This window comes from Oscarella lobularis, chromosome 19 (genome assembly GCF_947507565.1).
Source record: "Oscarella lobularis chromosome 19, ooOscLobu1.1, whole genome shotgun sequence".
In the NCBI taxonomy this organism is placed as follows: domain Eukaryota; kingdom Metazoa; phylum Porifera; class Homoscleromorpha; order Homosclerophorida; family Oscarellidae; genus Oscarella; species Oscarella lobularis.
Genome location: NC_089193.1, coordinates 544,451 through 569,378, shown reverse-complemented (window position 1 = coordinate 569,378; position 24,928 = coordinate 544,451). Strand labels below are relative to the sequence as shown.

Sequence of the window (24,928 nt, the reverse complement as noted above, 5' to 3'; positions counted from 1 at the left end):
GTTGGGAACTCTTGTTTCAAGTACGGGCTCTTTTTCCGGTTTCACTCTCGACGTGAAAGACAATGGTCATCTTGTGTCAAGAAATGTTTGCGAATAAACCTGACTTCGTGATGTGCAGCGATCTTCTCCGTCGTCTATTGCCCGTTCTCGTCCTCGCAATTGCCGTCTTCGTTTTTGTGTGGTCTTTTACCGTCTCAATCAAGCTAAATCGAATTATGACTAGAAACGATTTAAATAGGTCTGATGCGCTTCTGGTGGTCCTTCTAACTAGTGGAATTGTTACTTCTGTGCTCTTTGTTTTCTCTTCTCTTGGCTCATGGACAAATTTAGACTCGAATGCCAGCAATCGCTGTGGAAACTCAACAATTTACCCTCGTTTATTTGTTTCACTGTTTGTGAGTTATCGCCTTGCAGGACTCGTGACTCTCCTTTTTGTTTTGGCTAATTGCTTTCGCTCAGCAAGGTTTCCCGCTCGATCTCAATATGCTTTATCTCAAGTCACGTTGCTTCGCGGAAAATGCACCGGATGTTCTAAAAAAGAACGAATATTTTTCGCAATGGGCTATACGATGTCCTTTGGTGGATTCATTGCAATTGCTGTCGCAGGAGCAGTGCTGGATAATGAACATTACTGCCAATTTATTATTACCAAATGGTGAGGATAGGAAAAATTGAATAGAGGAATTTTAGTAATCACGCAAAGCAATTACTATAACAAAGAAAATATTTACTCAATTTCTTGGTAACCGTTTTATTTTTTATTAGGCAAAGATACGTTGTCATGAGCCTTAGCTACGTTTTAATTTGCATTGGAGCAATTCTGTTGCTGTTTATTTCCAAGGCTCGAATAACGCCTTCTGGAAGAGTTCTTTCCTTTCGGCGACGAGGAAAGTGGATTGACACTAATTGTCATCACATACAGCCAGATACGCAAGGCATTGATTGGTTTAACAGTGAATGGCCATTAACCCGTATGTTTTTGGTACCCATAATAACGTCTTACGTGACTTGGATTCCTTTCCTGGTACTACAATTATATTGTGTCCAAATGAGTAGATATATGTCTATAGGTTTTTCTTTTTTTCCAGATTCTTTTGACAATGTACGATGATCACAGTGCCGCCACGCACGAGTCGATTGAAATTATAGCAATTATCATAGCCTTTGTAGGTTATCTAGCAGAACCGTTTCTTTACGCAGCAGCTCCGAGATACGCTCTTTTGTACAAAGAAATGTTTTGCTCTGTGAAAGGCTGTTGTGTACTGACGTTTGGCTGTAAGATAGTAATTGCGGATATTCAACTGTGTTTGCTATTATTAAATTACTTTTTAGCTTCTGAGTATCTCAGTACTAGAACGAGTTTGCTTGCATCAGGCACACTCAACGAAAGTTATGAAGCGGCAGCGCAGCAAGACGATGTTAATGCTCGCCATACTATTCGGGCCAGCACTACTAGCGAACAGTCGTATAGAGCGACATTATCAGAAGAGTACCTAATTCCAAAGAGCAATGATAGTTTTTACAAACTCTTTTTCAGTTTTAATGGTGAAACTGAAAGAGATTCTGTTGCAAGCCAAAAAAGATGCCACGATTTGGGCGATATAACCCAAAGCAGCGAAGATGTCACTTCCGTGACAAAAGAAAAAGACGGTCTCACTACGGCAAAGTTATAAATGGTATTAATTTTTAGAAACCTATTAGCAACGTGAATTGTAGAGACGCCAGCTCCGAAGATGTTTTGGGCTTAGCTAAAGAGAAGGATGGATTCTGCATTGTCAATGAAGCAGATCAGCGAGTTAAAGAAGAGAAGGAAAAAGGTTTATTTTATCCATTCAATTTTGGCTACCACCACAAAAATTTTCTTTTTATTTAGAAATAGCATTTGTCTCTACTGGTAGTAATGCATCTGGTTGCAAGAAAGACTGTGTAGAAACGATGGAGAAAACTTCGAAATGCCCAGGTCGTCGCCAGGAAGGCAGTGCAGACGTGATTTACGTAGATGTTCACGAGGATCGAATGGTCGGTGCTGATGAACGTATATAGTAAATTAGTTGCACATCATCATTGACATTGTTTGTTCTTTTTCTTCTTTTGTTGCCAATTGTTTTTGGACCGGATTTAGATGATATCTAGTGATTGCTTTCAACTCAAAATAATAATGCCAATCAAGCTGGCTGGTGTGGACGTAGTATGTTCATTGACGAGATATTGAAAAAATCTTTTCTGCTTTCTCAGATGACGAAAATTGAATTGTAGCTGCCTAAACCTGAAATCATAAGTTATTTTTAGTAGACGGCGGATGGGGCCTCGCGCTTCGAAGCGACAGACTCAATCGCTCAAAGAAGGTATATGCTAACGTTTCTCTCAGGTCTCAGGCAACGATGAAGTCGAGAATTCGTGTTTCCATTGTTGCATACAGTACAGTCTATATCTTGGCTTAGCGTGCTTGATGTAGAATGTTTTCTCGCTATTCTGCGAATTTTTTTGCGATTGAGCCGATCGATTAGACTATACTACTAAAGCTTGATCGAAAGACTGCGGAATCGGCGTCGAAGGTGCTCAGATAACCCCGAACACGGCTTCGAAAAGATACGCAGGTAAACGAGTGCGTCTCTCTCGATTCTATGCGCAAGTAGAGTGAAAGTGTGACTCCTTGGTTCGATTCTGAGCCCCTGAACTCGAATCTACGATTCAGTAATTGCAAATCCGCTATTTCACAAACGATTCCATCGAGTTCGCCGCGTTCCTTCCGAAAAGCGAACTCGCCGCGTTCCTTTCGAAACGCGAACTCGACCTAATGAGTTTGAGCTTTTCTAGTCGCCTTTCGACGCGTTTTCTTCGCGTTTGGTCGAGATCGCGAACCAAACGCTGACGTCACATGTCCGACATCTTGGCAATGCACGCGTGCACGTGCTCGTCTCTTGTTTCCCTTTTTTTTGGGAGAAACGCTGCACGCGCGTGATCGCTCCAATCATTACCTTATATGGTTGAGCGTAGAGGTGCACAAAGCAACGCTCTCTCTCGTGACATCGCTGCGGTTTATGACGCACACCCGACGTCCAATGAGAGAAAAGTTTGCGTCATCGTTCGCGAGGGAGTACATAAAGTCGTGCACGGCGCTCTCCCTCTTTACGTAACCCCGTCGCTTGAGAACTCGCTCGTACGCTTTGTTAGTCGTTGGAAGACAGGGAGCCAGAGGGGCGAGCGATATTCCGACGCATCGTCCTGGAGCAACGGTGCGAAAGTGATTAGAGGCACATCTCTAAGACCTCTAGGGGCTTTCGCATCGGGAAAACATGCTCCGTCTTATCAAGGATTCTTTTCTTGGTATAACATGGGACAGCGTGGGCGTTCGCCGGCTCTCCTCCACGTCGAGCACACGATGAGCGGGCCTCTTCGGCGGGTGCGATAGTCGTCTCCTGGGGTGGCAACGAACCTCGGAGGCTCACCCAAGGTGGGTTCTGATCCAATTCATGCTGTTGGTGAGGGTCGACTGCGTTGCGAAGCGTCTGGACCTCCACGTGGTGCGACCTGGGTCCCGCAAACACAGACGCGCTTCCTTTCGAATTATTTTGGTAAGTAGTTCGTTGTTTTTACAGATACTGGCTTTGTTTCTCTAGATTTCGGCTCGCGAGAAGGCTTCGACGAAGAGCTCCGTTTTGCTATCGGATACGGTGTCAGTTGGGGGCGTGTCTTTGTGTGTGTGCGCTTTTTTCGCTGCACAGCGTTTTGTACTGTGATAACGCATTAGCGTATATTTTTTTTCTATGCAGTTGTTGGATAGGACTTTTTTCACGTCGTTAGAAATAAAGACTGGTTAGCGATAAGACATTCAACGGTGTTTCCTCATCACGTGCAGAAAACATTTTGTTCGAAAATAGCAGCACAGGTCTAAACCCCTTTTGCTATTCGGGAAGTGTTCTTTATTTATTCCTACGACTACGTAGACTGCAACATGATTCTTTCTTCCTCTTGCCATTGTTATTATAGAGCAAATTCGCATTACAAGATTGTAGTATTTTTTCTTCACGTCCGGAATTCCTAGCAATAGACTGTGCAAAAACTCAGGGATTTAGTAGGGTTAACAGATTTTACTCGTTTTTTGTTAAAAAAAGCGTTTACCCTACCCAAATCCGGGACTTCAACTGACTTAACTTTCGACATTTTTTTGTAAAAATGTGTTCACTTAAAACGTTACTCAAAGATGATTTTGAATTGTATAAAACTACAAAGAACAGAAAATAATTCGTAAACATACATGTAAACAAAACGCCGCGAACACACACAAAACCAGAAATTTTAAACGGATGCCAAAAAAGGATTACTGTACCTATAAAGAAAACAAAGGTAGTGGAGTGAGTAAAATTTTCCCTCATAATGAATGATTCAGTGTGACACTTCTTCACAGTAAGGTTTGCACTATAAAAAGAAAACAGCAGCATTAATGATCCCTTTTATGTTGGGTCGAAAACGCACGAATCTTGATGTGCTCGTTGCTGGGAGAGAAATGAGGTTGGTACCTGCTTAACGCTCTTGTTGCTTCCGCTTCAGCGTCAGCAAAACGTTTCTTTACCATTAGACAGCCAAACAAATTTGCCGACGCTAGAATAACAATTTACTTTGTAACTATTATGGCCGTTTGTGATTGCAGTACCTTCTAATCCTATTTCCATATTTCGAACGGAGTCCTTAACCTCATTCAAAATATCTAAGCATTTTCGTAAAACCGTTGTTGCCTCTTCAAGTCGATTAAGCTTTGTGTAAAGAAATCCAAGTCTTTTCATCTCTGGAAATGCATTACCAAACTCTAGTAAATTAATAAAAAAATTCTTCTGGGCTGTTCACCTGCAGCTGTTTCTGCACTTCGTTTCTTGGACTGAAGCAACATCCAGACTTGGCCTAAATATTTGGCGGCTTCGTCTCTCTTGGAGATCATCGGCAAGGCTTCTCCAAGGTGCAGCAAACCTAAAGAAAATAGCGAACTGTGCCAAACGTAACGGCCCAATACTGACAAACGATTTGAGAACGCTTCCTAGAACGCGTTTCGGGGTACTTCCCAATGACGTCTAAACATTGCTTCAAAATTTTGATTCCTTCCAAGTATCTTTTGGTGAAAATAAGACTTTGGCCGTAGGACACCTTGTCTGCGTAAAAACGGTGTTATTATGCTAAGCGGTTCAGAAACTGATCACTTTACAAGATAAAGAGAAGTCGCTCTCCTCCAAATACACTTCTTGCAGATACGGTAGCCCTTTCTCTAACATGTCGCAGCCCTCCTTGTAATCTTTTAGCTCATGACACCAAAAGAAGGCTTCGTGGCAAACTGTAAAATACGAAGGTTTTTGTAAGAAAAAATCTATTGACGCTAGTGAATTAAAACAAATATGGACAAAAAATTATTCTATTTTAATTGTACTTAAGAGCCGTATGCTTTATAACAACCTTCACACAGCGTTTCGCGTGTGATTCTTGGACAGGAGTATGCAATACTGACAGCTTCTTTAGTGAAAGTGATAGCTTGCTTGAAATCTCCTTGCGAAGCAAGGCTTTTTCCAAAATGCTTCGCGACTAAGCAGTCAAATGCAAACGTTATAGATACTAATTAATTAATCTTTAGCTAAGATGTGACTAACACATTGCTGTCTCGTACGGATCTGTATTACACTCCGCCAGTCTCAAAAAGACTTTGACAATTTCGTTATACTTCTCCGGCTTTTTAGTGCGAATGTAGTATGTCGCTAACAAACTTAGAACTAAAGAAACATCGTTATAAAGTAAATGAGATCTTGAAAATAGACAGCTAACTTTGGAACTGCTTAGTTAGATCGTTGCTGCGTTCAGCGACGCCTTTTAGGCACAGAAGCTCATGTTCTCTCTCCAATCGCGTTTCATTTTGAGAAATACGGTATGCGAGACAGATATCTAATAAAGAACACATGCAACTTAGGCTTTAGAAAATGACTCCTAGCTCTTACCATCCCACCAACAGCCAATTTGATAGTCATCTAAAGAAGTCCAAGGTTGTCCTTGAAACGCAAGATTGAAGTAGTGAAGTGTTTCTTTGCTATCAGATAGTTCAACGCAGCTTTTCATCACGTAGAGGTAAACTAAAATAAAGTGATCATTAGACGCTTGCGTAGTAATAAATTCATTTTGACCATAGCTCACATTTAGTTGTCAGATAGCCCTTCGTTTGCTGGCTCGTAACGTCTTTGACTTTCTCAGCAGCGTTCAATCCCAATGCTTTTAGGGTTTTCAGCTGATGCAAGTGCAAGTGCATCAAGCATGCGCAGTCTACTATTTGCCATAACTGGTCAGTAAGATTCCCTTCTACAAGCAAAATTTTCTTGGCGATTTCGGCCAAATGGGGAGAAAGAAGCAGACAAAACTGTCTAAGATTTTGATCGTCTAATGCTGGCCGCAGCATGCTAACGACACATTCACCGACTGTCGTGAGAACGAATTTGAGAGTTTCTGGTTTCTGGCGCAGACGTTCGTAGATGCTCCGATAAACGAGATGATGAACGTCGTAGTAGGTCGATCCATCGTTTAGGACTAACTCTCGAAGAAGAGAATATTTTTGAACGGCACTTACTCCAGCACGAAAGCGCCATGTGGCCGAAGTGCCGTGGGCTGTACGCAAGAAATCCGTTATGATTAGTTGCGGAAGGCCTTTCGAGTTGAGAACGGAGCAGCAGAAAAGCACCGTTTCGCCTTCTGGATGACTTTTCGAAATTTCTTCAATATTCATTTCCCACGTTAGAAATGCGTGACGCGTTGAATGAAGTCGTTCGATTGCAAACGCCAAAGACTCTTTATCAAAGGACGAGGTCAATGAAAAAGAGTCAGGTTTAAGCTTCTCCAAATCGCGCGGTTTCTTGATGCCCAACCGTCTCAGTTTCTCTTCAATGTGAGACAGACAGAAATAGCGTAAAAATGTTGTCAAATCTAAGTCTACCGGAAGATTCTTTTTCTTTTCCAACAGCATGCATCGGTACTCTTCAAAACTAAGATCTTTTTCGCGAATAAATGTCGAAGCATGTGAAATGGCTATAGGGAGCCCTTCCACTGGAGGAAGGCTTGCAATTGCAGCTGCATTGTCCCTCTCAGACAAAGACATATTTTGAGAATTTCTTCCTGACCCTGAAATCAGAGCAGCAGTAGCGACAGCTTCTGAAAGACTTTCAAGATGAACGATGTTTGGGGAAATAGGTATATTGCTGAAATGCGGTTGCACAGACGATCTCGTTGTTACCAAGATGTGACAACAAACGGTTTCGTGTGAAAGACATCGGATCGCGTTTTCAACGTCGTCAGCGTTGTCGATGACGAGAAGGCAACGATTCCTTTCTTTAATGTATTGATGAAAATGGTTCAAGCTTGCTTGAAAATCGCCAAAGTCAGGAACGTCTGTCTGACCAAGCATACGATTCACTTGTAAGATCTGTAAACAGGCAGTCAATAGAAAGCTGTAAGAAAAAAAATTACGTTTCGGTTGAGCGACGCCTCAAGAGAAGGATGCGACTGAGCGTCAAAGAAGAAAACGCCGTCAGTGTAGTGTTGCGAAAAACGTACGGCGTAGAGATTTGCCAGTGACGTTTTGCCTACTCCTCCGACACCGCTGACAAACTGCAAAACAGTTTCCTGAAATTTAATCGTGCAACTCTAAACTACATACGAAATGCAAATCATGCTGAATAACACGTTTTGGACTACAGGTATACAATAGACTGTCTCCTAATTAAAAGATTACCTGAATAAGAAGGTCGTTCATATCCTTCACTTCTCTGCATTTTTTCCCAAAGAAATAGGTTGCAATTTCTTCTAGATGATTTTCGCGCCCGTGTAGAAGATTTGTAGATCGAAAAATGTTGGACAAAACTAATTTCACAACCAAAAATGTTACACTAGAAAGATGTAGGTAAAAAGCTCACAAGGAATATCTGAACTTGAATCTTGAGTTGTCTGAACCCCTAGGGATAACACATTAGATTTTAGAAAAATAGAAATATAAAGGAACTACAGCTGTTAGATTCGCAGCTTCCTCGCTGAAAAGCATAAGTAAAATGTTTCACAGAAGCTGCCTACGATTATGCCCGTCTGGCTGTTATATTACAAAGTCCGCATAATTTCAGGTACAGCCCACTAAGGCTAAACTTTCTACTGTACAACTAAAACACTGCAACAATGATAACACGTTTCTCAAACAAACAGAATCCCACATAGACAGAAGGTGGAAAATAATTACAACATCCGTATACAAGTAGATGTATCTAACGACGATTTATAGAACAGAAAGCTCAAATACGTTTAAGCCAAAAATGAAAGAGATGATGTTCGCTTTCATAAAAGCAAAATGGACGGATTGCTAGAATAATCGCGAAAGCAGTATCGATATTACGTGGAGAAATGTTCCAACGAAAGCAAACGCACTGAATTCCGCTAGCCCTCCAGTCATTACCTTTTCTTTTCTGCGTTCTTTCTAGTAAGTATGGAGCTAATTCCATTGAAGTAGCAAATAATTCTCGAAGAGCGACAACGTCAGCCTTGCGAAGCGAAATAACACGCTTCATTAGGTCACTGCAAGAAAAACCGTGGGAGCTCTTCCAACCTATAATGAAATTTACACAATGAATTCAAAATTAAAAAATTGGTTACCTTGTGTGGCAAAGGGCAAGGGAAATTCAATGATCTTTGGTAATCAAACGCAAACGAAAGGTGACAGATTTCTCACCACTTGGATTCTCATTTGTCAAAACGGCAGAGCTAGTAGGCGAAAAGGCTATTTTTCGCGCTAAGGCCAATAACTGTTGAAGAGCCTCAACGTCAGCATTCCGACAAAAAAGAATTTCTTGAAGAACACTACGGCAACAAATTCCGTCTAGATCACTCGAACCTTAAAACCAAATATATAATATTTCGTCAAAACATGATACAAATCACCTTCGGCCGAAAGAGCCATAACCTTCTAGAAGTCAAACGTCAAGCGATCTGAATCTATAGGCAGAGCAAGACAACGCTGCCAAACCAAAAAGTGGTCTGAGCTAAACTTTTCTATTAACCCTGCGTCCCCTGACCCTAGTTGGTATGACAGAAGGCGTACTGAGCTTTGCATGAGCTTATGCTCTGGCAGTGAAGCATCCTATGCTGCTTTGCTGCTAATTGCATGGGTGAGCGCTAACGAAGCCGGGCCCCGGCCGATTTTATAGGCCCATGATCTCCTCCAGCGCCTAATACTAATTAATAAAAGTTGCCCCTATCCTGAATATCGAAACAATGATCGACGCCTGTAGGGCCTACAAATGAGATCAACCACAAATGAGATCACTACGTCATCATGACGTAGGGATCTCATTTGTGGTTGATCTCATTTGTAGGCCCTACAACGCCGTAGATCGAACTGCGTGCCGTACGTTCAGTTGCAAACGACGATCACGTAAGAATTTAATCGCGAACCCCAGTCTCAAGTATTGAACAGAAAAGCTCGATTAGTGGTTCGCCGTCCATCGGTGGAGCAGCACGTTCAGCGACAGCTCGATCGGGACGCTCAAAAGCTCAGCAATAAGGGCCCCGATATTACGACTACTCAAAAACGCTAGCGCGTGGTTGCTGCCGCGTCTTTACCTGGATAGATAGATAGACGTCGCCAAGCTTTTGTCGAGAGTCGTTCGGTTCGGGTGAAAGATAGAGCCCGGATGAAAAATAACACGGGGGAAGGAATATAATAGAGAGAAGTATAATAACTAGAGAATGATGGCCCGGTGTTCACCGTGTTGCCATCATGCAGGGCCTCCCACCGCTTACAGTACGCGAGTGCATTACATAGCGTGACGTCGAAATTTTTTATGTTGCCACATATTCACGTACTGTAGTAATCCCTGCCCTTAGCCCCTAAAGCTTAGTCCTACGTACATACTGTGCATACCCACAGAATTGCTAATTACACGCTTTTCTGACGTACAGTACTGTATTGCATTTTATAATTTGCTAAGTAATTGTAGACATATGCATGTGTACGGGTCATATTTCCTGTTACCCGTACACGCATACATACCCACGTACAAACTGTACATGAGTGGATACTTTTGATTGTGACGTCAAAGCGTGATAATCAAAACTCTTATTTCGAGTTCTCAGTGCATTTATGAAACAGAAAATAGCACAGATCAATTGGAAATAAGGGTTTCTAAGCATTTTTTTCGTTTATGAAAGAAAAAACGCTTTATCCGCGCCGTAAATCGCCTTTTTCGGGTCACCGTTTTGGGCCCCATGTCGCGCATGCGCTGTACGAAAAAACAGGTTTTTAAGTTACGTCACAATACCGAGCGTGACGAACATACATACATACGGCAGGACGGAGTTTCAAATGCGCATGTACGAGTGCTTGTACGTAACAATGGGCGGAGAGCCAATGACGCAGACCTTGTCGCGCACGCGCCTTAAATCAGCCAATGAAGTAAATAGTTAACGTTCCATGGAGACCTTGTGAAAGAAAAAAGGCTCGGCTAAGACGAGTTCGAATTGGCTAAGCTTGAGATTACGCATATCGAAGCTTCAATCAATAAGCTTTGATTTAACCCTGACGTCATTTTAGTTGAGGGGGACGTCAATCGAGAAAAAGCGGTTTGAAAGTTTTAGGACCGCCGAACGCACTAGGAACCGCACGTTTTCTCTATAAATAGCTTCTAAAATTTACGAGAGCGTAGGGATTTGTAAATGCGCTTGAAAAATAGCTGAGTCGCGCCTCAATCGCGCCTAACGACCTACGGTGTTTCGAATTTTGCTAAAATACGATAAGTAAAAACAGCTTCCTTTTAGCGTCAAAGCCAAAGAATACTGCTTTTTATTTACACTACTGTCGTTTTGGGGGAAGCTGGGCGACAAAAATAGAACTTGTAGACGATACTATTCGTACGAGGGCCCCCACTCGATGCGTGTTTGTTTCAGTGAAGCATTGTGGTATTTGTGAATTTTCGACAGAGAAAATGCACTTGTCAGGGGCTAGATAGGGTAAATTCAGCGCTTTCGGAGAACATTCGAAGGCGGGGAGTAACCCTAACTACGACGCATGCGTGTTTGAAACTCCGTCCTGCCCATACATAAAGACAGACAGACATACAGACACTTCCGGCCCTAAGATCACGTTTGAGAGAGCCTCCCTCCGCCGTTATACGAGTTTACTTATACCTTGTAATAAAGTACTCAACGTGAGAGAGTCCAAACGCGATGTGAAATCCAACCAAGAAGCGCTTTTTATCGTCGCGTCGTGAATAGGGAAATTTGATATTGCATAACGAGTTGCTCTTTCATAGAATGCTCTGACAGCTTCGTAGAATGTTGCAACATTTCGTTGAGAGACACTACCGTCGGAGAAAAGCTGCCGCAGCCTAGCTTTTGTGGATGTACCAATAAAAAGTTCTTCGTCTAAACTAGAGAATGATGGCCCGGTGTTCACCGTGTTGCCATCATGCAGAGCCTCCCACTTCTTACCGTACGCGAGTGCATGACATAGTGTGACGTCATAGTTTTTATGCTGGTACATATTCACGTTGTCATTACAGCCGTTAGCTACTACTAGTACAGCTCAGTCCTACCTACATACTGTAAATACAGTACTTGCATGATTGCTGTGTTTTCCTAATTAGGCGCTTTTCTGACGTAGAGTACAGTGCGTGCCAGCATAAATGGCCACAAAACACGCACGCTAAGATCACTGTAGATCACTCGCTGCAAGACATACAGTGTCACTGTGTGTCAACGAAAATCACTCTAATGCCTATTTTAAACAGGGATGTCAGTTTGACTTTTGTGGGACGTACTCCCAAAGATTTAAATTTTTGCAAGTTTAGCGCGCGCTAATAAAAAAGTTTCTGAAATGGCAAATTTTGTAAAGGAAAGAACATTTTCAAATTCGCCGATAATAAATTTCTAAACAATGCACGTGAGAAGCCATTTATAGAGTGAGTTTCTTTCTAACTTGATCCCTAACGGAAAAAAATGCATTTCTATTTACGTCACGTGACATCCGTTTCTTTCCACCGAATTACTGTATTGAAAATCAAAGATAATGAAGTTTTAGAAAATGGTATAAAGTGACAGATGAGTTTATGAAAGCCGTCATATGTTGTTTGAAACTGGAAAAAAACGAACTTTTCTGTGTTCTTAGCAAAACGTATAGAAACGTTGTCTGCAGTGAAATCAAAACCGTTTTCTTACAAAATAGACGTAAATAGAAATGCTAGACTTCATTGGAAATCCTTGATGTCACGATCAAACGTCAAAACTACGCCAAATGTAAACTACGCTCTGAATTCCTCGCGCGCTACTAAAAGTCCCGTTTGGCCATTTATGCTGGCACGCACTGTACTGTATTTGATAATGTGCTCTGTATTTGAGGAGCACCTATGCATGTGTACGGGTCATATTTCCTGTTACCCGTAAACGCGTACATACCCACCCATATACTGTACATGTGACTGGATACTTTTGATTGTGACGTCAGAGCGTGACAATCAAAACTGTCGTTTCGGTTTCCCAGCGCATTTATAACACGGAAAATAGCACAGATCAATTGGAAATAAGGGTTTCTAAGCATTTTTTCGTTTATGAAAGAAAAAACGCTTTATTCGCGCCGTAAATCGCCTTTTTCGGTTCACCGTTTTCGGCCCTATGTCACGCATGCGCTTTACAAAGTGAGGGTTTTTCTTATGTGACGTCACAATACGGAGCGAACAGACACACAGACAGACATACAGACACTTCCGGTCCTAAGATCACGTTTGAGAGAGCCTCCCTCCGCCGTTATACGGGCTCCACCCGTACAACTCTGGTGGTCGGCTCCAAAATACTTTTGACTAGAGAATGATGGCCCGGTTTTCACTGTGTTGCCATCATGCAGAGCCTCCCACCGCTTACCGTACGCGAGCGCATAACAGTGACATCACTAGAGAAAGATGGCCCGGTGTTCACCGTGTTGGCATCATGCAGAGCCTCCCACCGCTTACCGTACGCGAGTGCATACCATAGTGTGACGTCATAATTTTTAATTATGTTGTCACATATTCACGTGGTCATTACTACAGCTCAGTCCTACCTACATACTGTAAATACTTGCATGATTGCAATGTTTTCCTAATTAGGCGCTTTTCTGACGTACAGTGTATTTGATAATTTGAGGAGGACCTATGCATGTGTACGGGTCATATTTCCTGTTACCCGTACACGCGTACATACCCACCCACATACTGTACATGAGTGGATACTTTTGATTGTGACGTCAGAGCGTGACAATCAAAACTGTCGTTTCGGTTTCTCAGCGCATTTATAACACGGAAAATAGCACAGATCAATTGGAAAAAGGGGTTTCTAATCATTTTTTCCGTTTATGAAAGAAAAAACGCTTTATTCGCGCAGTAAATCGCCTTTTTCGGGTCACCGTTTTGGGTCCCATTTTGCGCATGCGCTTTACAAAGTAAGGGTTTTTCTTATGTGACGTCACAATACAGCGTCTCGAACAGACATACATACAGACACTTCCGGCCTTGAGATCACGTTTGAGAGAGCCTCCCTCGCCGTTATACGGGCTCGCAAACTGCGTTTGCCACCCCGTACAACTGCGGTGGTCGGCTCCATAATTTTTATGTTGTCACATATTCACGTGGTCATTACAGCCGTTAGCTATTACCGCTCAGTCCTACCTACATACTGTAAATAGTTGCATGATTGCAATGTTTTCCTAATTTGGCGCTTTTCTGATGTACCGGTACCGTATTTGATAAAGTGCTCTGTATTGGGAGGACCTATGCATGTGTACGGGACATATTTCCTGTTACCCGTACACGCGTACATACTCACCCACGTACTGTACATGATGAGAGGATACTTTTGATTGTGACGTCAGAGTGTGACAACCAAAACCGTCGTTTCGCCTTCTCAGCGCATTTATAAAAAGGAAAATACCACCGAACAATTTGTTACAGGGGTTTCTAAGCATTTTTTCAGTTTAGGAAAGAAAAAACGCTTTATTCGCACCGTAAATCGCCTTTTTCGGGTCACCGTTTTGGGCCCCATTTCGCGCATGCGCTTTACAAAGTAAGGGTTTTCCTATGTGACGTCACAATACTGTACCGAACAGAGCCGTATATAGAGAGAGCTGCGACATCCTAATTAATCACGTGACTTCATGGACGCCATTTTGTGTCCAACTCTCTAGCGCGCGGTCTTCAATTTCTCTCGTTTACGATAATCCTACTGCTCCGTTTTGTTTCAAAAACAAAGTCTGTCTTTCTGCTGTGCCTATCGATGTTCTAAGCAAGAACAGTTGGACACAAAATGGCGTTCAAAATACCACGTGATGGGCTAGCGTGCGCAATGATGTCGCAGCTCTCTCTATATACGGCTCTGGTACCGAACAGACGTACATACATACATACAGACACTTCCGGCCTTGAGATCACGTTTGAGAGAGCCTCCCTCCGCCGTTATACGGGCTCCCAAACTGCGTTTGTCACCCCGTACAACTGCGGTGGTCGGCTCCACTAGAGAATGATGGCCCGGTGTTCACCGTGTTGCCATCATGCAAAGCCTCCCATCGCTTACCGTACGCGAGTGCATAACATAGTGTGACGTCATAGTTTTTATGCTGTCACATATTCACGTTGTCATTACAGCCGTTAGCTACTACTAGTACAGCTCAGTCCTACCTACATACTGTAAATACAGTACTTGCATGATTGCTGTGTTTTCCTAATTAGGCGCTTTTCTGACGTACAGTACAGTGCGTGCCAGCATAAATGGCCACAAAACGCGCGCTAAGATCACTGTAGATCACTCGCTGAGAGACATACAGTGTCACTGTGTGTCAACGAAAATCACTCTAATGCCTATTTTAAACAGGGATGTCAGTTTGACTTTTGTAGGACGTACTCCCAAAGATTTAAATTCTTTGCAAGTTTAGCGCGCGCTAATTTTGTAAAGGAAAGAACATTTTCAAATTCGCCGATAATAAATTTCTAAACAATGCACGTGAGAAGCCATTTATAGAGTGAGTTTCTTTCTAACTTGATCCCTAACGGAAAAAATGCATTTCTATTTACGTCACGTGACATCCGTTTCTTTCCACCGAATTACTGTATTGAAAATCAAAGATAATGAAGTTTTAGAAAATGGTATAAAGTGACAGATGAGTTTATGAAAGCCGTCATATGTTGTTTGAAACTGGAAAAAAACGAACTTTTCTGTGTTCTTAGCAAAACGTATAGAAACGTTGTCTGCGGTGAAATCAAAACCGTTTTCTTACAAAATAGACGTAAATAGAAATGCTAGACTTCATTGGAAATCCTTGAAGTGACGATCAAACGTCAAAACTACGCCAAATGTAAACTACGCTCTGAATTCCTCGCGCGCTACTAAAAGACCCGTTTGGCCATTTATGCTGGCACGCACTGCACTGTATTTGATAATGTGCTCTGTATTTGAGGAGGACCTATGCATGTGTACGGGTCATATTTCCTGTTACCCGTACACGCGTACATACCCACCCATATACTGTACATGTGACTGGATACTTTTGATTGTGACGTCAGAGCGTGACAATCAAAACTGTCGTTTCGGTTTCTCAGCGCATTTATAACGCGGAAAATAGCACAGATCAATTGGAAATAAGGGTTTCTACGCATTTTTTCCGATTATGAAAGAAAAAACGCTTTATTCGCGCCGTAAATCGCCTTTTTCGGTTCACCGTTTTCGGCCCTATGTCACGCATGCGCTTTACAAAGTGAGGGTTTTTCTTATGTGACGTCACAATACGGAGCGAACAGACACACAGACAGACAGACATACAGACACTTCCGGTCCTAAGATCACGTTTGAGAGAGCCTCCCTCCGCCGTTATACGGGCTTCACCCGTACAACTCTGGTGGTCGGCTCCATTAGGGATCCAATTCAAAAGGAAAATGCTTCACACCTGAGTTCTGGTTCGCTCTTAAGTCAAACTGCAGAGAAGAGATGTCGGTCTTTGCAGCATGTACAACGCGAACTTCACATAGTTTCGTCGCTAATTCAGCAAGAATTGCTCCATTTGCGCATACAGAAACGGCAGAAGAGGATCTTCTCGTTGAAGAAACAAGTTGAACGTAGTGAATCCGCTAAGAGCTGCCTGGAAAAACAGCGAATAAATTTCCGTCATTGGATCATTATAAGCCAGCTACGATGACGAAACTGTCTCAAGTCGTCTGCTGACTTCTTTATGAAGCGGCAGACGCCGCTCCTCAGATAGCGAAGTAGTTCCTTTCACAAGGGCAGCGTCCTATCGATAAGACTAGGTATTGGCATCTCTTCAGGTAATAAAGTCATCGAGATTGACACCTCTCGCTCTCTCCTCGAGCTTACGAAAAGACCGCATTGTTGTCCTTGTGCGTACACTCAGGCTCGTCAGTCGCAAGTGCAGATCCGCTAATCTTTCGGAAATTTAGTCATGAAGGCAATGGCGAGCGCAGTGGGTATGAGGTGTGGAGTTCTTCCTATGTGCAAAAATAAATAGAGGTAATTAAAATAACTCAAAAATCTATTAATATTTTCTTAGTTAATAAATAACTGCTGACGTTGCTTTGGTTCACTACCAATTGGTTTGCTAGAATAAGTGTTAACAAGTAAAAATTATTTTGGTAGCCGTCACGTGACATTTGACGTCTGTAATGGTAGAAGGGGTAAAGGTCGACGAAAAGTAAGTCTATTCGCGAGTTGATTGATTTGCCTTAAACGTATTGTGACAATCTACATTGAGACGATGTGGTCGACGCGTGTCATTCGTTCCCTACCGTGAAAGAGCTGAATAAATCGTAGCTCTTTCGACGTTTGTCTCTCCGCTGTCGTAAGTCAAATGCTTTGCTCCGACGACCAAAAGCTAGCTTACAAACTTGTTTAATTTCGATTAGAAATATACGCTCGGGCGATATTCTCAGCGGCAGCTGCGAGCAAAAGTCTCGTGGCCCGGGCGGTACTATAAGCCTCAAAGGGGCCTCACCCATTTTCTGTTTTTTTTTCAATTTTGCTGTTATCCTTATCTTTCTCAATACTAGCGGTGATCAACATTGCTTCTTTGGTCCTAGTAATTGAACCCAGAATTTGCCATGGTGGCATAAACGGTTTTGCATCTGAGTCAGTTTCTTTAGCTCTTCTGAGTACAACATAATATATAACCTGATAGACGATTTTTCTTCGGTCAATTCAGAGCACCTTCGTCGCAAATGCTCGAGCTCGCGTTGCATCATTTCAATATCTTCTCTGTCACTTAGAAGCGAAAGACGCGGAGATGAAGTTGCTGCACAAACTGACGCCCGTCTCGACGAGAGAATATCTCGTTTAATTTTCATGTACGGCTCGTTTTTCACGTCGGCAAAACATGATTCATTAAACGTCCCTAACTTAATTAAAATTTATTTAACAAGACAAAAGCAGCTTAAAATAGGCTTATATGACCAATCCCAATCGACACCACCGCAGACAATGACGTCAGTAGTCTTGTCTTCGTTCTGCACACAATGACATGTGTGCAACATAACTTTTCCCAATTGTGGATCGACGTCCATCTATACAAATAATCATTAAAAATTTAATTAAAGTAAAATTATACCAACCGGATATGCTTTGGAATTGTCACAATCAAGAACGTAAACATAGTCAGAATTTGTTTTGTCGACCATTTGACCACCAACGAAAAGACAAATTGATTCGTCTTCTAATCCTTCTGCCACTAAATGACAAATTGTATGGCGATGTCTTGGTGATGGTTTCACATTGAAATCAATGATTGTCCACAACTAAAAATATTGCTAAACAGATTTATTATTAAACTACGCAGGTTTACTTTGCGATTTAAATTTATTAAAATAGAGTGAGATTCATTCTCCACGTCCCTTCCATGAAGTAATGCTCGATGCTCGTCAATGGTTGCCGTGGCAGCGAAAACAAGTGGTTTTGGTCGTGTTCCACTTAATTCCAAATCCAACCACATTCCTAGTTTATATTTCAAATTATTATTCAATTGATATTAAATCGAGTAACCTTTTTCATTTCCCTCTTCAAGTCGAAATTCATAAATATCATTACTCCAGTTGTTAATATCTTGAGTTGCCCCAGACTGGAGTTGATCACGAGGAATCTTCTCTTTGCTCCCTCCCCCAAACATGATCATTCTTGATCCAATCGCACACAAACAGCACAATGAGCGTTTGTGCGGTTTCTTTCCTCCGATAGGCGTCGCTACTCAGGGGCGTCGCGTCGATCTTTCGTTCGGCCGGGCTTATAGAGGGAGTTGTTTTGCGCCCGCTTGGCGGGCGCGAAAAATTTTTCGACCACGCCCACTTTTGCGATTAGGTTTCATGTATATTTAGCGTAAATACTTAGAGAATGAAGAATCATTAATTATGTTCACTTTGTTCGATGCACGTGCTCTTTCTGTTGTATCATTAGAAAACTTTATTATACTCAAATCGACCAAACTGTCGGAGTCGGACTTTATGTCGAACTTCGAACATACCGTAGCTATGTCCGGGAAGCCCAACTTTCGGGTTTCACTATGATCGTACGCGTATGCAATGTCCTTTCTAGCAGATTTTATTTTGGCTCGGTTTATCTTGCTAAAAATATTTTTTATTTTGGAAAACATTGGCCCGGCTCGCGCCGGGCCAACCGGGCCGGTGGCGACGCCACTGTATACTTCGATCCATTCCATTTTCTTCGGATCGAGACGATAAACGATTCCCAGGCGACGACCCTCTTCTGTTCTTCCCCCGTATGAGTAGATCATCTTGTCGATGACAACATATCGTGCTCCATAACAAGGTGGAGGAATCGTTCGACCTCGAGTCAATCGACGGATCCACTTCTTTTCCGCTCTTCGAACATTCATTACAAAGATTTCATTGCGGGGAACGTATTTTGATCCATCGCGGCCACCGAAGAGATGAAGATGATCGTCGACCAACGCGCATTCATGAGAATCCCGTTTCTCGGGTTGAATGGTTCGAGAGTCGTCGTCGGGGGAGTCGTTTTTGCGAAGTATTTGACGAAACGAAGCCATTACTCTGACAACCAGTGCGCACGCGCAGTAAAGGTTCATCTTTTCTTCGTGTGTTTCACGGAATGTTCTGGATTGAGCAAGTTCGATTGCATCGATCGTCAAATGAGACACAAATCGTCTCGGTTGCCGATCTGTTTTCTCTGTGAAGCAATTTTTTCTCGTAGAAACTGAATTGTGCAGCGAAATCGTTAATTCGGCGTCGACGAAGAAGCCAAATAGACCACAAAACATCAATTGGACAACTTATGAATGGTGGTGAGCTACGAAGACAAGAATCTGAGGTACGAAACAGGGGCGTCGCCACCGGCCCGGCCGGCCCGGCCCGAGCCGGGCCAATATTTTCCAAAATAAAAATATTTTTAGCTAGATAAACCGAGCCAAAACAATTTCTGTTTGAAATTCCTCATTTTCTAAGTATTTACGGTAAACATTGACGAAACCATTGCACAAGTGGGCGTGGTCAAAAAAATTTTTGCGCCCGCGAAGCGGGCGCAAACTAATCTCTTTCTATAAGCCGGGCAAAACTAAAAATCGACGCGACGCCCCTGCCGGAAAGAGAATAGACATCTGGTAGACGGAGAGAAAGAGAGGAGGGGCCCCTTTCTCTTTTTTTCGGTTTCTGAACGTTATTAATAGGGTCTCGTCTTTAGGCGGCATACAAAGATGGAATAGAAAATATTTTCTGGATTTATTTTCTGCAGATAATGTGGTTGCCTAAAACTAATTTAATATACTTCAGAGTTTGATTTTATTATTTAGACTAATTGAATCACTTTTACAGCTTCCAAATTTAATCGTCAAAGGCGTTGGGCTGTCCAACCGATTCCTCCCGAGTTCCTGTATCTTTTTATATACATGGACGGAGAAGGGAAATTAATGATTAAAATTAAAACATCTCAAGGCAAGGACTATGATAGGTGGGGTACTTTGGAATGGTTCTAGTTTAGAATCCGTGCTCATTTTATAGGGTTTCTCTAAGTGGGATGGTCGTTGGAGTCGTTACGTCATTGGAGGAATGTTACCTGTGATGGATCAGATAAGTGCCCAAGTTATTCTGTGAATGTCAGTGGCTTTGCTTCTTTTGTTGTGGCAGGACGAAGAATTAGCGGTGCGATGAGGAATTTTTGCAAGGTTGTTCTTTACATTTTGACCATGCGTGCAGTGTATGTGCTCTTGAATAATCATATTCAAATCAAACTCTTTTTTGAATTGAAGAAAGGGTGGTTGGGCGGAATTCCACAATAGTTAGCTAAATCTGAAAAAAGATCTATATCGGTTAGGCAAATTGTTTAGAAATTGGGCTGAGGTCTAAGGATTAGACAGTATTTTCATTTTTTGTGTGTTTGGCTGGCGCTACATGTTAATTAAGAAGCAATTTACAAATTATTAGTTGCCTAGTTTTGGTAAATTATTATTAATTAATAAACTTTCAACAAATTACTGTTATCTCGCGTGTATCAACAGATCATAGAATATTTTTAAAACGTGTCTTTAATACTTGGGTGGCCCGAATGTCTGGATAAGGTAAACGCTTTCTGTTTTTTTTCTGGAAAAGCTGTTTACGTAATTACCCTACCCAGACATACGGGCTCCCAACAAAAGGCAAACACGTATTTTCCCAGTGGCAGTAATTTCTCTCGGGTAAAGATAACTATGCAATAAGGTAACCAATATATTTAGGAAACTAAAAAAAGCAAAATGAAAACTTCTAAAAATATTAACGTTAGAGACATACGTAAAACGCACTTTGGCGGTCAAATAAAGATGATAAACAAAATCAATTTCTGTCGAGAAAAATATTCATCAGCAGAAACAAACCCAAAAAAGTTATGTTAAAAATATTTTCGTCAAACAAGTACCAAAATCACAAATATAGAAATCTAGAGAAATGGCGGGGAAACATCAAAGACAGGAAACAAAGTAGACGTTCAATCGATAGATATTTTTTGGAGGACGACCCTATGAGTGTCTCCCTCAAAAACACCACTAACTATTCTCTTTGCTGTGAGAATGTTTTCAGCTGTTAAACCCCTTTCATGTTCGACAAAATTAACTTTTAGCGTTTCAAAGCACCTTTGTGCTGACATTCGATTGGCGGGATTACGACCAATCAAGCGAGAGCAAAGCATGAATAAATCAGGACGACTAGCAAGAGCATCAAGCTGAGTCTGCCTCTCCTCTGGAATAGGACCCACACCCGTGAATATCTCAAGTAACGACACGCCCACGCTGTACACGTCACTATTCAACGTGCTCGAAGTGGCAGGACTGCCAGACTCAGAAAACCTTTCTGGAGCGAGATAAGGAGGGCTCATTGGACCAGCGGACAGAGAACTCTCGATAATATGAGCCGCACCCAAGTCACCCACTTTTACTTTCATATCTCTCGTGACGAGAACATTTGACGGACGAATGTCGCCGTGGACGTAGGGTCGAGGACGAATCTGATGAAGATACGATATACCTGACGTCATATCCATGGCAATAGACAGCTGCTCGTAATTGGTCAAATAGGATCTGGATGCGTGGGCGGCGTCGATGACTTCACTGACGGATCCTTCGAGTAATTCCATGACGATTTGGAGAGGAGATCCTTCGGTTATGACAGCTCCACATACGACCAATATGTTGGGATGATGGAGTCGACTGCATACGAGGACTTCTCGTCGAAACATTGCCACGTTGCGTTGACTTGTAATGAGCTCGTGAATTTTCTTCACGGCGACTCTCTTTCCGCGCCATTGGCCCACGGAAACGCCTTAGTCATATACGCAATATTAAATTTAAATAGATAACAATATTTATGACATTCACCTGCAAAAGATCCTGAACCGAGGTTTTGGCTTGACAGGTGAACTTCGTCTGGACTAATGTTCAATACGTCAGTGAACTCGTCGAGGCGTCGCTTCATCTCGTCACGAGATGCTTCAAGGGTTTCGCAGCGTGTCAATGCAACACTACGGTGGCGTTGCACTGACGTCAGTTCCTCCCTACAAAAAAGAAAATTTTTAAAGTTATGTTATGCATTTTTCTTTGGAACCTGATGGAAGAAATTTGTTCGTCTTTATAGCAAATTTGCTGCTCAAGGCGACGCTGAGCCAAAGATGCCTCTCTATGAACAGACGCCAATTCTTGCCTATAATTAAAAGCTAAAACAAAATTTATTTATTAATTTCAATAAATAACCTGATCTGCGCATTTTCTCCGTCTTTGCGCTCAACAAGACGATGAGAAGAGGTCAGTTCTTCTCTGAAAGCCAAAAAATTCACAATACGATTCAAATTAAAAAGTGAAATCAAAGATAAACAATATTTACGAAAATAACTAACCTAATTTGAGTGATTTCTTTTTGCAGTAGACTTCGGGCAGAGACCAGTTCATTTCTAAAAGACAAAAAAAAAACGTTAAACTACAAAATAGTGTACAACATAACATCTAAAATTACCTGATAAACGATTTTTCTTCGGTCAAGTCAGAGCACCTTCGTCGCAAATGCTCGAGCTCGCGTTGCATCGTTTCAATATTTTCTCTGTCACTTGGAAGTGAAAGACGCGAAATTGAAGTTGCTGGACGAACTGACGCCCGTCTCGACGAGAGAATATCTCGTTTAATTTTCATGTACGGCTCGTTTTTCACGTCTGCAAAACATGATCCACTAAACGTCCATAAATCAATTAAAATATATTTACCAAGACAAAAGAAGCTTAAAATAGGCCTGAATGACAAATCCCAATTGAGACCACCACACACAATGATGTCTGTAGTCTTGTTTTCGTTCTGCACACAATGACATGTGTGCCACATAACTTTTCCCAATTGTGGATCGACGTCCATCTTTACAAATAATCATTAAAAATTTAATAAAAGTAAAATTATAACTACCGGATATGCTTTGGAATTTTCACAATCCAGAACGTAAACATAGTCAGAATTTGTTATGTCGACCATTCGACCACCAACGAGAAGACAAATTGATTCGTCTTCTAATCCTTCTGTCACGATTTGACAAATTGTATGGTATTGTCTTGGTGATAGTTTCACATTGAAATCAATGATTGACCACATCTAAAAATATTGCTAAAAAACCTATTATTTAACTACGCAGGTTTACTTTGCGATTTAAATCAATTAGAAAAGAGTGAGATTCATTCTCTAGGTCCCTTCCATGAAGTAATGTTCGATGCTCGTCAATGGTTGCCATGGCAGCGGCAACAAGTGGTTTTGGTCGTGTTCCACTTAATTCCAAATCGAACCACATTCCTAGTTCATATTTCAAATTATCATCAAATTGATATTAAATCGAGTCACCTTTTTCATTTCCCTCTTTAAGTCGAAATTCATAAATCTCATTACTCCAATCGTATTTTTCCTGAGTTGCCCCAGACTGGAGTTGATCACGAGGAATCTTCTTTTCGCTCATTCCTCCAAACACGATCATTCTTGATCCAATCGCACACAAACAGCATGATGAACGTTCGTGCGGTTTCTTTCCTCCAATAGGCGTCGCTACTTCGATCCATTCCATTTTCTTGGGATCGAGACGATAAAAGATTCCCAAGCGACGACCCTCTAATGTTCTTCCCCCGTATGAGTATATCATCTTGTCGATGACAACACATCGTGCTCCCGTACAAGGGGGAGGAATCGTTCGACCTCGAGTCAATCGACGGATCCATTTCTTCTCCCCTTTTCGAACATTCGTCACAAGGATTTCATTGCGGGGAAAGTATTTTGATCCACCGAAGCCACCGAAGAGATGAAGATGATCGTCGACCAACGCGCATTCATGATAACGCCGTTTGTCGGGTTGAATGGTTTGAGAGTCGCCGTCGGAGGAGTCGTTTTTGCGAAGTATTTGACGAAGCCACGCCATTACTCTGACAACCAGTGCGCACGCGCAGTAAAGGTTCATCTTTTCTTTGTGTGTTTCACGGAATGTTCTGGATTGAGCCCGTTCGATTACATCATCAAATGAGACACAGATCGTCCTGGTTGCCGACCTGTTTTCTCGGTGAAGCAAATTTTCTTGTCGAAACAGAATTGTGCAGCGAAATCGTTAATTCGGCGTCGACGAAGAAGCCAAATAGGCCTCTAAAGATCAATTGGAGAATTTTCGAACGGTAGCGAGCGACGAAGACAAGAATCTGAGGTATGAGAGAGTAGACAGAGAGAAAGAGAGGTGGGGCCCCTTTCTCTCTTTTTCGGTTTGTGAAAGTTATTTTTAGGGTCTCATCTTCAGGAGGCATACAATGATGGAAAAGAAGAGTTTTCAGAGCTATTTTCTACGGATCTAATGGTATTATAATCTACTTCAGAGTTTGAATTTATTTTATTATTTAGAGTAATTGAATCAATCTCACTTCCGTGTGCGTTTTCAATTCATTCCTCACAAGCGTCTCGCTGTCAAACCGTGAAAGCCATTTCTCACCTGTGTGACGCATATCCCTACTTGAGTTTCTTCGTGAATCTTCATATACTTGCGATTTGGAATGAAAACATCTCAAGGCAAGGACTCTTCGTAATCAAAGCTAATTCATTATTTTAATTAGAAATTTTCTCTAAGTTATTGGGGGACGCAATAACCAGAAGATACCGAAGGTATTTTATTTGTGTTAGCTGGTGAAAATTTTTTAGTAAAAGTTTATCAATTTTGTTGTCTAACTTCGGTAATTTGATAATGAAGGTTAGAACAAAATGCTGTTCTCTCGCGTGTCTCAAAACTTCAGTGGCCCGTATGTCTGGGTAGGTTAAACGGTTTTACTCGTTTACCCTACCCGGACATGCGGGTAGTCGGGGATCATATGTAAAGGAGTAATATCTCAGACGCAGTAACTCGTCCCGATAATT

The 24,928-nt window shown here is 42.0% G+C and overlaps 4 protein-coding genes and 2 long non-coding RNA genes across 7 annotated transcripts; 3 read left to right on the top strand and 3 right to left on the bottom strand.

The window, feature by feature from the left end:
* The first annotated feature begins 23 nt into the window (after positions 1-23).
* Positions 24-2,189, top strand: LOC136198347 (uncharacterized). The gene is made up of 7 exons (XM_065988270.1): positions 24-655; positions 766-1,024; positions 1,089-1,275; positions 1,333-1,489; positions 1,538-1,666; positions 1,717-1,817; positions 1,874-2,189. The coding sequence occupies exons 1-7, from the start codon at positions 63-65 to the stop codon at positions 2,041-2,043; spliced, it is 1,596 nt and encodes a 531-aa protein (XP_065844342.1). The 5' UTR covers positions 24-62; the 3' UTR covers positions 2,044-2,189.
* A 275-nt stretch (positions 2,190-2,464) lies between these two features.
* LOC136198315 (uncharacterized) lies at positions 2,465-3,829 on the top strand. The gene is made up of 2 exons (XR_010672747.1): positions 2,465-2,597; positions 2,818-3,829. It is a non-coding gene; the product is annotated as an uncharacterized lncRNA (long non-coding RNA).
* A 436-nt stretch (positions 3,830-4,265) lies between these two features.
* On the bottom strand, positions 4,266-9,334 carry LOC136198300 (uncharacterized). The gene is made up of 17 exons (XM_065988219.1): positions 8,944-9,334; positions 8,735-8,896; positions 8,462-8,611; positions 7,935-7,973; positions 7,754-7,881; positions 7,489-7,629; positions 6,169-7,444; positions 5,976-6,107; positions 5,806-5,922; positions 5,634-5,753; positions 5,443-5,568; positions 5,198-5,323; positions 5,013-5,144; positions 4,846-4,965; positions 4,655-4,786; positions 4,477-4,602; positions 4,266-4,419 (listed from the first exon to the last, which is right to left on the bottom strand). Exons 1-17 carry the CDS (start codon positions 8,960-8,962, stop codon positions 4,403-4,405), a joined length of 3,063 nt encoding a protein of 1,020 aa, XP_065844291.1. The 5' UTR covers positions 8,963-9,334; the 3' UTR covers positions 4,266-4,402.
* An 8,101-nt stretch (positions 9,335-17,435) lies between these two features.
* LOC136198640 (uncharacterized) lies at positions 17,436-18,257 on the bottom strand. Its single transcript, XM_065988646.1, has 4 exons — positions 18,064-18,257; positions 17,867-18,015; positions 17,637-17,819; positions 17,436-17,588 (listed from the first exon to the last, which is right to left on the bottom strand). The coding sequence occupies exons 1-4, from the start codon at positions 18,191-18,193 to the stop codon at positions 17,436-17,438; spliced, it is 615 nt and encodes a 204-aa protein (XP_065844718.1). The 5' UTR covers positions 18,194-18,257.
* An 823-nt stretch (positions 18,258-19,080) lies between these two features.
* LOC136198280 (uncharacterized) lies at positions 19,081-20,468 on the top strand. Of its 2 annotated transcripts, XR_010672728.1 has the most exons (4): positions 19,081-19,504; positions 19,568-19,651; positions 19,732-19,787; positions 19,841-20,468. It is a non-coding gene; the product is annotated as an uncharacterized lncRNA (long non-coding RNA). The 2 variants fall into 2 exon arrangements; XR_010672727.1 differs by having other exon boundaries at positions 19,081-19,651.
* Positions 20,469-20,813: 345 nt separating this feature from the next.
* LOC136198369 (uncharacterized) lies at positions 20,814-23,961 on the bottom strand. Its single transcript, XM_065988301.1, has 10 exons — positions 23,390-23,961; positions 23,193-23,341; positions 22,964-23,146; positions 22,771-22,915; positions 22,527-22,719; positions 22,411-22,464; positions 22,268-22,330; positions 22,122-22,217; positions 21,896-22,071; positions 20,814-21,839 (listed from the first exon to the last, which is right to left on the bottom strand). The coding sequence occupies exons 1-10, from the start codon at positions 23,952-23,954 to the stop codon at positions 21,010-21,012; spliced, it is 2,454 nt and encodes an 817-aa protein (XP_065844373.1). The 5' UTR covers positions 23,955-23,961; the 3' UTR covers positions 20,814-21,009.
* Between the last annotated feature and the right edge of the window lie 967 nt (positions 23,962-24,928).

Excerpts from the sequence above, each read along its gene's own strand:
- LOC136198369 (XM_065988301.1), bottom strand. The coding sequence starts at position 23,954 with ATGGCGTGGCTTCGTCAAATACTTCGCAAAAACGACTCCTCCGACGGC. Across the intron at positions 23,342-23,389 it reads TAAAGAGGGAAATGAAAAAG|GAATGTGGTTCGATTTGGAA; the intron begins GTGACTCGATTT and ends AATATGAACTAG. Across the intron at positions 22,072-22,121 it reads GAACAAATTTCTTCCATCAG|GGAGGAACTGACGTCAGTGC; the intron begins GTTCCAAAGAAA and ends TCTTTTTTGTAG.
- LOC136198300 (XM_065988219.1), bottom strand. Across the intron at positions 7,882-7,934 it reads TTCAAGTTCAGATATTCCTT|TTTTGTCCAACATTTTTCGA; the intron begins GTGAGCTTTTTA and ends TTGTGAAATTAG. Across the intron at positions 7,445-7,488 it reads AGGCGTCGCTCAACCGAAAC|ATCTTACAAGTGAATCGTAT; the intron begins GTAATTTTTTTT and ends GCCTGTTTACAG.
- LOC136198347 (XM_065988270.1), top strand. The coding sequence starts at position 63 with ATGGTCATCTTGTGTCAAGAAATGTTTGCGAATAAACCTGACTTCGTG. Across the intron at positions 1,276-1,332 it reads TTGTGTACTGACGTTTGGCT|CTTCTGAGTATCTCAGTACT; the intron begins GTAAGATAGTAA and ends ATTACTTTTTAG. Across the intron at positions 1,667-1,716 it reads GACGGTCTCACTACGGCAAA|AGACGCCAGCTCCGAAGATG; the intron begins GTTATAAATGGT and ends CGTGAATTGTAG.
- LOC136198640 (XM_065988646.1), bottom strand. The coding sequence starts at position 18,193 with ATGATCATGTTTGGGGGAGGGAGCAAAGAGAAGATTCCTCGTGATCAA. Across the intron at positions 18,016-18,063 it reads TGAAGAGGGAAATGAAAAAG|GAATGTGGTTGGATTTGGAA; the intron begins GTTACTCGATTT and ends AATATAAACTAG. Across the intron at positions 17,820-17,866 it reads TAATAAATTTAAATCGCAAA|TTGTGGACAATCATTGATTT; the intron begins GTAAACCTGCGT and ends CAATATTTTTAG.